General features: G+C 54.7%; 1 protein-coding gene across 1 annotated transcript; it reads left to right on the top strand.

Annotated features, from left to right (window-relative positions):
* Window positions 1-1,403: 1,403 nt before the first annotated feature.
* On the top strand, window positions 1,404-11,453 carry TBXA2R (thromboxane A2 receptor). The gene is made up of 3 exons (XM_061190801.1): window positions 1,404-1,491; window positions 6,236-7,104; window positions 11,122-11,453. Exons 2-3 carry the CDS (start codon window positions 6,319-6,321, stop codon window positions 11,365-11,367), a joined length of 1,032 nt encoding a protein of 343 aa, XP_061046784.1. The 5' UTR covers window positions 1,404-1,491; window positions 6,236-6,318; the 3' UTR covers window positions 11,368-11,453.
* Window positions 11,454-12,322: the final 869 nt, after the last annotated feature.

The following is a 12,322-nucleotide window of genomic DNA, read 5'->3' as shown; positions in this document are numbered from 1 at the left end:
AACTGAGGGCCAAGTAGGCCCAAGGCCACCCCTCCATGCCCAAGCCCTGCCCTCCACACATCTTCAAAGGCCAGCCCCAGGCCCGTGGACCCCCTTCACCCACCTGAGGCCCAAGGACTGTGGGCAGGAAGGACCTTTAAGGAGCTTCTCACTTTCCTGCATCACGGTCCAGCCTCCATGCCTTTGCTCTAGCTGTACCCAGGTGGTCACCCTCTGCTTTCATGGCTTTGGGCTGATCAGACCCTGGCCCACAGCCCTGAGTGAGTCTGGGGGCTTTCAAGGAAGCCGATCCTGCCTGGGGAGTCATTCCCCAGCCCTGCTTCCAGCCCCCTGCTCATCCTCAATCACTCCTGCAGTGCCGGGCTCTGGGCATCCTTCCCCACCCTGAACTGGGGGGCGGAGGGAAAGCACACCTCCCCACCCCGACCACAGGCGGCTCTGCAGGGGGCTTTGCCTCCTCTGGCCCCAATTCCAGCCTGTGTCCTCACAGGACCCTCCCCCTAGAATGCCACCACCCACAGCCCTCCCAGGTCACCTGCTCCAGAAGCCTGTCTCAGCAGGCTGCCCACGAAGCTCCTGGGCGGAGAGTGTGGTCGCCTCTCCCCTCTAAACGTCCCTGCACCCCTACCCCCAGCCCGGGCAGGGGCCTCAGACAGACCCTACATTGACGAGGCACCTACTGTGTGCCAGGCCCCACCCCACCGGGTTCACCAGCTCTGAGCCCTGGGTCCCTGGGTCGGGGTCTGGGCGCGCTTGGGAGCGGGGCCCGCCGGGCCCGCCCCCGCCCCGCCCCCGCCCCGCCCCCTCACAGCCTCGGGTGCTGCCCGGACGGTGAATAACACTGGGCCTGACGGCCGGAGCGCCGGGAGGGGACCTGGCTGGGGCGGGCTTGGGGGAGGGGAGCGGGCGGAGGCTCCCGAGAGGGCGCCGGCCACCCCCGCCACCACCCCTGCCCCTACGGCCCTGGGGTCCCATGGGCGCCCCCTCCCCCAGGAGGCCTCGCGGTCTCCCCGCGGGGCTGGGGGGCGCCCACTGACCCTCATCAGCCAGGCCCGGGCGGGAGGGGCGTGGCCAGCGCGGGGCGGGAGGGGCTGATGGGAGACAGACCGAAAGACAGAGAGATTGAGCCAGACACTAGCAGAGACGGGCGCCGGCCGCAGAGCGGAGCCCCAGCCCCGGGCTATTTTTAGCCCCCGCCGAACCCCCTCCAGGCCGGGAGGGGACCTCGCCCCCCTCCCGCGGCCCGGGACCCCGCGCCGCCCCACCCTCCATCTGTGTCCCGCCGCGACGTGGCAGTGCCGGGGTCCTCGGCGTGGTCCTCCCGCCGTGACTCAGTTTCCCCAGGGCCCCCGGAGGCAGGGCCGCCCTGCTTCCGCTTCCGCACGCCCCCCTCCACCCCGGCACCCGCAGGTCCGCCGGGACACGACTGCGCGGCTGGCTACCCCTGCACGCCCCATCGACCATCGCCTGCTGAGGACAGTTGGCTATCAGGTTAGGGGCGGGGCATGAGAGTGGGCAGGTGTGGCTTGGGTGTATCCTGCGGTGACCCGCCCTGCTGTGGGTGTTTCACCGTGGGCGGTGACAGTTGCCAGGTGCTGGGTGTTCCGGGGCATTGGTGAGCTTGGGTCCCGTGCCTGGAGTGCTACCGGCCCTGGGCACCTGCGTGTGCCTCTGTGGCCAGTGTGGCGGAGGATGTGCTTTGTGTGTGGGTTTCGCTGGGTCTGTGCCCGGCCACTCCGTGTCCTGTGGTGCCACCACAGCCGGAGAGGGTGCCAGGGTGCTGGGTGTGGCTGTGAGTGTGAGCACACGTCTGGTTGGTTGTGTGTCTGTGTGCACACTCGGAGTTGTGCCCATCATTAACCACTGGCCGCCTGGCCTGGGTCCTGTCCCTTCATCACCCATCTGTCCCCCGCCGGTGCTGGGGGACGCCCACTGGACAGATAAGGAAACTGAGGCTCAGAGGGAGGGACTGTGTGAGTCCGGGCCAAGGCTCAGCTCCAACCCTGACAGGCTGACTGTGATGTCTCTGGGGTGGGGGCCTGGCTGCTGTCACCAACAGGAAAAGTTCCCGGAAATTGAGTCTTGTGGTGGGGGAAGGCAGGGGCGGGCCTGGGGACTGACAGTGGCCCTGCATGTATGCGTTTGTGTCTGTGTGGGCGTCTGTGGCTGCACAAGGGCGTGGAGGGGGTCCACACCCTCAGGCGTGCAGGTCTGCATCGGGTAAGGGCAGGAAATGATGCAGAGATTGGCCTGGTCCCTGCACTTTCATGCCAGAGGACATCGTCGTTGGTCACCTGGGCAGCACTAAAGGACTTAGGAAATGTGAAAGTGGGCCAAGGTCACACAGAGCATCAGGACTCCAACCTGGCTGCCCCATGCACGCAGCCAGGAGACGAGCTGTGAGCACAGCCAGGAAGCAGGAAGGGTGCACCAGGCGGGGTGGGGATGGGAGGGGGCACAGCGGAGGCAAAGTCTCGGTGGCAGGAGCAGGTCAGGCCTGGGAAGACCAGCCAGAATGCCAGCAGGCGAGTTGGTGTCCTTGTTATCCCCATTTCACAGAGGGGGAAACTGAGACTCAGCAAGGTCGAGCCCCCAGCTGGGCAGTGGCAGATTGCGGGCTCCAGTCCGAGTTTGTCTGAGGTCACCGTCACCCCTGGGGGAGGCTGGGTGGGTCCATGGCGTGAGGACAGGCAGGCCGGGCAGGCCAGGTGGTGGCGTGTCAAGAGGAAGAGGGACTTGTTGAAAGACGGATGGATCACAGGAGCAGGAGGAGGAGAATGGGGCAGGTGATGACGGGCCATCAGGCAGAGGAGGGGCCTGGCCCTTGGGAACCAAAGGCCACATTCCATCGGGGCCACCATGGTGGGCGGAGGGAGGACCAGCCTGGTGCCCGAGCCCAACCCAGCGCACAGGCCCCTGGGACAGCGGTGGATAGATCCCTCCCAGCCTCACCGAGGGAGGCTGAGGGAACAGTGAAAGTCCATCCTCCAGAGAGGAGCCAGGACCCGAGAGAGAGATTTCTGGAACCCAGGACCCAACCAAATTCCCATCAAAGTTCTGGAACCTCAGCCCCTTGAAATTCTAGATTCTTGGGACCTTCAGCTTCCAGAACTGGGAACTCGTTAGAATTCCAGAACCCTGGACCTTCAAAGTCCAAACCTCCCCACTCTCGGGCCATGGAATCCTGGGTTTGTCCAGCAAATCTGGGGTCCATGTTTCTCTTGAGGCACAGAGAGGGAGAGCAGTTCCCCCAAGGGCCACACAGTGGTGCTTATGGACCTCGGGCTGGGAAGAGCACGGTCCCCTGCAGGGTGGGGGCCCTGCCAGCCCTCCCGGCCAATGTGGGAGGGGAAGGGAGGCCTCGCCAGGTGCCCCTCTGGCCCGCTTGCCTGGGGAACTTGAGCTGGCCACTCTCACCTGAACCCCTCGGGGGGACTGGAAACCGCCGGCTGGGGCCAGAGGGAGTGGCCCTGGGCCACAGGTTTGTTCCCAGACATGGGAGACGAGGCAGACACGAGGTGTGTGTCCCCAGGTGCATAAGCTCCCACGCAAGGGTGGGGAACCAGGGGACCATGAGACCCGGGAGGAGCTGGCGGTCACTCAGGGCTGAGGCAGGGGCAGTGACCGCAGGCACAGCCCGAGTCCCCAGGAATGTTTAGAAAGAGCGCATACCAGCTCTCAAGGGAGGGAGGGAGCAAGCGCCCCGCCCCAGGGGGAATCCAAGTGCAGGCCAAATCTGAGATGGCAAAGAGCACACCCCTGCCCGGGAGTGGACGGCTCAGATGGCCGAGCACCGTGGAACGCCCCCACCCCTCTGGGGTTCAGGTTTCCCTCTCCAGGCCCCGCCCCCATCGAAGTGGCAGTGGCCTTGGCTCTCAGCCTGGGAGGGAAGCTCTGTGGAGCTGGCCATCGGGAGCTGGATAATTTATGAGGCTCGATAAGGAGTTGCTGAGCTGAATTAATGAGATGGGGAGTGAGGGGGTAGCTGAGCACGCTCACTGCTGAGGCCAGGTCACAGACACGGGCCCAGGGCCAGCACGAATGGAGCGCCTACATGGGCTTAGCCCTGGGCACAGACGAAATCATTCTCATCATCCGCCCCATTTTATAGGAAGGGAGACTGAGACTCACAGCGGGGACTTGACTCCCCCCAAGGTCCGTGAGAGGGTTCGCGGCAAAGTCAGGATTCGAATCCAGTCTGACCAACTTTTTAGAAAAATTCTACCCCTTTTTGTTGTTTGTTTGGTTGGTTGGTGTGTTTTTTGTCTGTCTTGTTTGGTTGAGCTGCACGGCTTGCAGGATCTTAGTTCCCTGACCAGGGACCGAACCCATGCCCTCGGCAGTGAAAGCTCAGAGTCTTAACCACTGGGCCGCCAGGGAATTTCCTAGAAAAATTCTGTTTTTCATCAAGGAAAATTCCAATGATGGTGACGGTCCACACCCACCTCCCACCAGCCTCCACCTGACTGGCAGGCCTTTGACTCAATTACACACATTTGTATGTAACGAGGCCCGAGTTTAAATCTCAGATCCACCCCGGCTAGGCTGTGTGACTTTGGATTAGTTATTTAACCTCTCTGTGCCTCAGGTTCCCTGCCTTTGCAAAATGGGGATCATAAGAGGACCTTTCTGAGCTTTAACTGCCTGGGCCATCTGTGCCTCCCATGGTCCTGCCTCCCCACCTTTGCCCACTCTGATCCTGCCGCCCAGTGCCCCCTCCCTGCCAGCACAAGGATGGCTCGTGGTGTGCACCCAGTGTGGGGTGCCGGCCCCCTGGGTGACCTTATGCCCTCCCTGCTGTGTCCTTTTGGGGAATAGTTGCGGCATGCGGACTTCTTAGTTGCAGCATGCAGACTTCTTAGTTGTGGCATGTGGACTCTTAGTTGTGGCATGTAACTCTTTAGTTGCGGCATGCATGTGGGATCTAGTTCCCCGACCAGGGATTGAACCCAGGCCCCCTGCATTGGGAGCGCGGAGTCTTACCCACTGGGCTACCAAGGAAGCCCCTGGAAGCTGGCTTTTGAATGGTCTCATTTTATTTCTACTCGACATCCCCATATCTGGCTGATTCGTCCACACCCGAGGCAGTCAGACCCTCATGTCTCTCCAATTTTCTCCCCCAGCCCCACACAGGGTAGTTTATAGCCCATTACCCTCCTCCTATTGTTTATAGCCCGTCCCTGGGGAACCTGTTGCTCCAAATGACCTGAGTTTTGTTCCCAGATGGAACTGGATTTCTGGGTTTCTTTCTTTTTTTTTTTTTTTTTAATTTTTATTTATTTTTATTTTATTTTATTTTATTTTTATTTATGGCTGTGTTGGGTCTTCGTTTCTGTGCGAGGGCTTTCTCTAGTTGCGGGGAGCGGGGGCCACTCTTCATCGCGGTGCGCGGGCCTCTCACTATCGCGGCCTCTCGTTGCGGAGCACAGGCTCCAGACGCGCAGGCTCAGTAATTGTGGCTCACGGGCCCAGCTGCTCCGCGGCATGTGGGATCTTCCCAGACCAGGGCTTGAACCCGTGTCCCCTGCATTGGCAGGCAGATTCTCAACCACTGCGCCACCAGGGAAGCCCCGGTTTATTTCTTATTAAATGAAAATGGGGGGAAAAAAAGAATCTACACGATTCCAACATGTGAGGAAGGCTCTCCCTAAAACACCAATGGGGCCGGGCCTCCCCCACAATTTCATGAGAAATTGTGACCCACAAGGCTGACCTTGGAGCCCGCTCGAGAACCAGCGACCTCTGGCCACCAGCCAGCCGCCCTCCCCACACTGGATGTGTCCTGTTTTACAATAGCTGAAATCTGTTCTGGATTCTGCAGTCCACCAAGGGCTCAGATGGATGACCAGCAGGGAAATGGAAGTGTAGAGAGAAGAAATCATTTGCCTGGGGTCACACAGTGGGTACCAGGGCTGGAGTTCAAACTGGGGCTTCTCAGCCCTTCTCTGAGACCTGGCAAATACTAACTGGTGTCTTTCAGGGTTCCCAGAGGAGACAGAACTGATCCTCACCCTTGAGGGTCACTGAGCCTGGGCAGGACAGGGCTGGAGCTAGTCATAGTAGTAATAGTAATACTTACTGAGTGGGGAGTGAGATAGGTCAGGAAAGGCTTCCTATAGGAGGGGATATTTGAGCTGGGGCATTGAAGGTTGTGTAGGAGTTCACCAGGGCTGCTCAGACTAAAATGCAGAATGAATCACCAGCAAATCTTCTCTTCCGCCATCCCCCTCCCCAGGTGTGCCTGAGCCAGTGCCAGTCCACCCCACCTGCAGCCTTGGCCTGATGGGGTGGTGACCCTCCCCACTCCGCTCTGGCGCCATGTGGCCCAATGGCAGTTCTCTGGGGCCCTGTTTACGGCCAACAAACATCACGCTGGAGGAACGGCGCCTGATCGCCTCCCCCTGGTTCGCAGCCTCCTTCTGCCTGGTGGGCCTGGCCTCCAACCTGCTGGCATTGAGCGTGCTGGTGAGTGCGCGGCAGGGCAGCTCCCATGCGCGATCCTCCTTCCTGACCTTCCTCTGCGGCCTGGTCATCACCGACTTCATGGGGCTGCTGGTCACTGGCACCATCGTGGTGTCCCAGCACGCCGCCCTCTTTGACTGGCAGGCCGTGGACCCAGGTTGCAGCCTCTGCCACTTCATGGGCGTCATCATGGTCTTTTTTGGCCTGTGCCCGCTGCTGCTGGGGGCCGCCATGGCCTCGGAGCGCTACCTGGGCATCACCCGGCCCTTCTCACGGCCCGCAGCCGCCTCGCAGCGCCGGGCCTGGACCACAGTGGGGCTGGTGTGGGCCGCCGCACTGGCGCTGGGCCTGCTGCCCCTGCTGGGCGTGGGTCGCTACACCGTGCAGTACCCGGGCTCCTGGTGCTTCCTCACGCTCGGTGCCGAGCCGGGGGACGTGGCCTTCGGTTTGCTCTTCACCCTCCTCGGCAGCCTCTCGGTGGGGCTGTCCTTCCTGCTCAACACGATCAGCGTGGCCACCCTGTGCCACGTCTACCACGGGCAGGAGGCCGCCCAGCAGCGCCCACGGGACTGCGAGGTCGAGATGATGGCTCAGCTCACGGGCATCATGGTGGTGGCCAGCATCTGCTGGATGCCGCTGCTGGTGAGTGGCGGGGGCAGGGGCTGCCAGGGTCTCCCACCCACCCTTGGTGACTGGGCCTCGGTTCCTCCCGAATGAATTCGTAACCCTCAGGTTCTCGTCCGCCCAAGAAAGTGTGGGCATGACCCCAGTGTTCAAGGGTCCTTCCTTGAGGAACCCATGAGCAAGACACAGATAATCCCAAACTGGGGGCAGGACTGGGGCAGAGGCAGTGTCCTGGGACTGAGATGCCCAGGGAAGGGCTCCCAGGCTCTCCCTGGGATATCAGGGAAGGCTTTCTGGAAGAGGGGCATTGGAGCTGGGGTTTTGAAGGATGAAGAGGAGTTTACCTGCCAGAGAAAAGCAGGGAGGACATTCCAGGTACAATTACTGGATCATTTCTACTTTGTGCCTAGTTCTGGGCTGGACCCTAGCCTTGCACAGATCTTCCCTGAGTCAGGGGAGCTTGCTGAAGTCCTTCCACTGATTGATGTAATTGGCCGCTTGGAGTGGTTATTTTTCCGTTTCTGACTGGATGGGGACAAGTCTGGAGACTGGAATCAGATACTTGCTTTCCAGCCCACATCCAACAAGGACTTATCATGTGACTCTGGCTACGGGTTTCCCTCCTCCAGCCTCAATCTCCTCCTATTATGGGGATGACTAAAAAGGTGCCAGCCTCTCAGAGTGACTGTCAGGATGATGACATGAACTCATTTATTCATTTGTTCCTTCAACAAACATTTATTGAGCAATGAGTGTGTTGCTGGCTCTGGTCTAGGCACTGCACAGGGAACAAAACTGACAAAACTGAGTGACTTCCTGGAACTCTTAGGTCATGGGGAAGACAGAAAATAAACATAGTATATAAATAAGTGAAGTGGTAGATATTAGGAAGTGATAAGGGCTAAAACAAAAACTAAACCTGTGGGATAGGAAGATTGCAAATTTGGTTTGCTTTGTTTTGCTAAGAATATTTTTACGTGTGTCAATGGTGGGAGAAAAAAAAGAAAGGAACATAATTTTTTTTGTGATATGTGAAGCTGCAGGCACTGATGGGTCCCAGGGGAGTGGCAGTTACAGGATGATGCTTCCGGCTGAGAAATGTGCTTCTGTTCTGTACCTGGGGTGTCCCTCCCAGGCCTGGTCTCATAGAGCTGAGGCCATTTCTTTTTTTTTTTTCTTTTTTTTTTTTTGAATTTTTGAATTTTATTTTATTTATTTTATACAGCAGGTTCTTATTAGTTATCTATTTTATACATATTAGTGTATATATGTCAATCCCAATCTCCCAATTCATCCCACCACCACCGCCCCACCCCGCCACTTTCCCCCCTTGGTGTCCATACGTTTATTCTCTACATCTGTGTCGAGCTGAGCCCATTTCTATATTCACTTATAATTATTATCATTATTATTTATCGGGCAGCATCTAGAGGGCGCCTGTGAACACCTGAGTCAGGTCCCCCCTCTGCCCACAGCCCTCCAGGGGTCTCACCTCCCTCAGGGTAAAAATCCAAGTCCTCCCTGCCACCCACAAGGCCCTGTACTACCTGCCCCGTCCCCTCCCTGCCCCCCCCTCCTCCCTCTCTCCGCCTCGCTCACTCTGCTCCAGACACATGGACCTCCTGGCTGTTCCTCCAACATGCCAGGCCCGGTCCTGCCCCAGGACCTTTGCACTGGGCTGTATCCTCTGCCTGGAATGCTTCCCCCCACCCCAGATCTCCACATGGATCACTCCCTCACTCCTCCATGTCTTTCCTCAAATGTCACCTTCACCAAGAGGTCCCTGAGAAGGATCTGCCTCAGCCTCTTCTTTCTCCCTGCCCTCCAGCCTTGACTCTCTTGAAATACCCAGGATGAGCCCTGCCCTGCTCTAAATAGGAGTTGAACTGTTAGGTAAAAACCAAGAAGGCATCCTAGGTAGAATCATTGAATCATTATACGATTCCTGGTCCCCTTTGGCAGCAAAGTTTTTCCTAAAAGGCCATATAGTAAACCCTTTAAACACAGTCTCTGTGACAACAATGCGGCTCTGCTGCTGTGGCATGAAAGCTACATGGAAACAAACGGGCACGGCTGTGCACCAGTAGGACTTCATTTACGGACTCTGAAATTTGAATTTCATGTCATTGTCACGTCACAAAATATGCTTTCTAGGCCACTACCCTGGTGGCCCAGTGGTTAAGACTCCGTACTTCCACTGCAGGGGTTGTGGGTTCGATCCCTAGTTGAGCATGCTGCGTGGCACGGCCAAAAAATAAAAATAAAAATTTTTTAAATTAAAAAACCCCCAAAATATGCTTTCTATTTTTTTCCTCTCACCATTGACACATGTAAAAACATTCTTAGCAAAACAACAAAACAAACCAAAAAGGCAAAAATAAAGCAAACAAAGCAAAACAAAAACAGGTGGCAGGCCAGATTTGGCCCATGAGCCAACTCCTGCTCTAAAACCTCCCATAGCTCCTTATTGTCCCAGAAGAAAGGCCCACAGACACTTCCTTCAAACTCACCTGGGAAACTCCTATTAGCCATCTGGTTACCTCTCCCAAGCCCGGTCAGCCTCCTACCCTGGGCTCCAACAGTGCCTCCATCACTGCTAGGTCACCCCCACTCCCACCGCCAAGCTGCAACCACCTGGTCACATGTCCTAATGGGGCTGTGAGCCTGTGAGCCTGTGCAAGTGGGACCTGGGTCTGCCTTGGCCACTGCAGTGTCCCCAGAATTGCCCAGCACACTGTAGGTGCTCAGGAAACAATTTTAAAATAATAATTTATGGGAAATTTCCTAGCGGTCCAGTGGTTAGGACTCTGCACTTTCACTGCTGAGGGCACGGGTTCAATCCCTGGTCAGGGAACTAAGATCCCGCAAGCTGTACGGCGCAGCCAAAAAAAAAAGAAAAAAATTTATTTTAATATACTACATGCAATACAATATGAATATAATTATATTAAATATAGTATAAATTGGATTATAATTATGAAATATAATAATTATAATTAATTATATTATATTAGAATTAATACTTAATAATTATATCAATCATATAATTGTTAAATACTGTATAACATATAACTATAATTACATATTATTACTTAATATTTAACAATTATATCAATCATTATATAATATATAGTTATATATTATATAATTGTTAAATACTATATAACATATAACTATAGTTATCTATTTTTCATTCATACTTAATAATATATCAATCATTATATACTATATATTATATAATTATTAAATACTATATAACAGAGCTATAATTACATATTATTAATTAATACTTAATAATTATATCAATCATTATGTAATTTATAGTCACATCCTTATAATTATGTTATATATTATATAATTACATATATAATTTTAAATACTATATAATATATATAACATAACTTATATAATAGTTATAATTAACAATATATTAATTATTAGGTAACTAATTATATTCTATGATAATCTGTAAATACCTTATTACATTACATAATGTATAATATTAAATATAAAATCCAATATTTAATAAAATATATTAAAGTGATTTAATATAAGAATTTAACATAAAATTATTTGTCATAAAATTTTATAAACTATAAATTTTAATATAATATAAACTGACTTAAAATAAAATAAACAACATAAAGTTTAATTATTTAATATACAATTTTATACCATAATTTGATATTATATTATAAAATTTGTGTAAAATATAAATGTTTGATAGAATAATGAAACTGGCAGTCACAGTGATTCCACCTGCTCACACGTGCAAGTCCTCTTGTCCACCACGTTTAATTGTGCCCAGGAGAGGAGCAGGAAAAGTGTGCTATTTTTCGGTCACATCAGCTGAAGCTCAGAGAGGTCAGGCAGCTCTCCCGAGGTCACACAGCACCTCGGGGACAGAATCGGCACGGGATCTCGGCGGACGGCAGGTGGCCCGGGCAGGTGCTGGTGGAGGGCAGGGCTGGTGGCCGGCCTGGCCCCCGGCTGACAGCTCTGGCGACACACACACACACACCCCTCCCCCCGCAGGTCTTTATCGCCCAGACGGTGCTGCGGAGCCCGCCTGCCATGAGCCCGACTGGGCAGCTGTCCCGAGCCACCGAGAAGCAGCTGCTTATCTACCTGCGCGTGGCCACCTGGAACCAGATCCTCGACCCCTGGGTGTACATCCTGTTTCGCCGGGCGGTGATCCGTCGCCTCCACCCTCGCCTCAGTACCGGGCCCAGGTCGCTCTCCCTGCAACCCCAGCTCACCCGCAGGTCCACGATGCAGTAGGGCCAGGGCTGGACATCGGGGGCAGCTCTGGAAGGACAGAGCACCCTGCCAGCATGTCCCCCATCAAACCTTCATCCTCCCTGTCAGTCGCATCTGCCTGTTCGGAAGTCCAGGAGCCAGGAGTGCAGGATGGACAGTTTGAGCGGCAGGATTGTGTGCTGTCTTCCATCATCCCTGGGGACCCTCGAACTCTTCCCTGACTCCCCTTTCCAAAGCCCCTCCCCTCTCTCAGCCCCCTCCCCACTCAGTGGCCCCTCCGGATCCCAGGAAGGGTGTGGGCAATGCTGGGATGGTGTCTGGAGGAAAGCAGACTTGTAAGCCTCCCCTTGCAGAAATCCTCCAGAAATGGGGGACTCTGACCCCTGAATATGACCTACTTACTGGGGTACAGTTGATTCCCTTTGACAGCCCAATTTGAGAAGGCTCTGTCTAGAAAAGATTGAATGAGAACGGGCAAGAGACTCCCTCTCTTGCCAAAATATAATCTCTTTTGGCTCTGAAATTGTCAATTATTGAAGTTTCTTGTATCAATATTCCTATCCAACCGTGTGGCAGCCGAGCAAGACTGGGGGTCTGCGGAAGCCCCAAGAGGTTGGGCTGGCTTCCAGCTCCTCTCCCCACTTCCTTTATTGAGTCTTCCCTAAGCACATTACAGCTTGGATCTCCTGGAAGCCTCCCTACAGCCCCTAGGAGAGGGTTCTGGGATTAAACCCATTTTGCAGGTGAGGAAAAGAGAGGGCAAGACACACGGAGACCATGGGGTACACGCCTGCTTCCTCCACGGAAGACGGGGCGCACTCCCTCATAAGCTTGTGGTTTAGCCAGCTATTCGCTCAGCCCTCAGACTCCCCATGCCTTGAACAAGCAGCTCCTGGCCCATAGTAGGTGCTCAATAAAGGCAGACGGAATGGCCGAACGACTGAGCTTGTATAGAGCACCGTGTGTCTGCAGGTCC

This window comes from Eubalaena glacialis, chromosome 4 (genome assembly GCF_028564815.1).
Source record: "Eubalaena glacialis isolate mEubGla1 chromosome 4, mEubGla1.1.hap2.+ XY, whole genome shotgun sequence".
Taxonomy (NCBI): domain Eukaryota; kingdom Metazoa; phylum Chordata; class Mammalia; order Artiodactyla; family Balaenidae; genus Eubalaena; species Eubalaena glacialis.
The sequence above is the reverse complement of the archived record's forward strand: the minus strand, read 5'-3'. Positions and strand labels throughout refer to the sequence as shown.

Bases quoted from the DNA above. Each gene is read 5' to 3' on its own strand.
- TBXA2R (XM_061190801.1), top strand. From the start codon at position 6,319: ATGTGGCCCAATGGCAGTTCTCTGGGGCCCTGTTTACGGCCAACAAAC. The intron at 7,105-11,121 runs GTGAGTGGCGGG...CTCCCCCCGCAG, and splicing joins TCTGCTGGATGCCGCTGCTG to GTCTTTATCGCCCAGACGGT.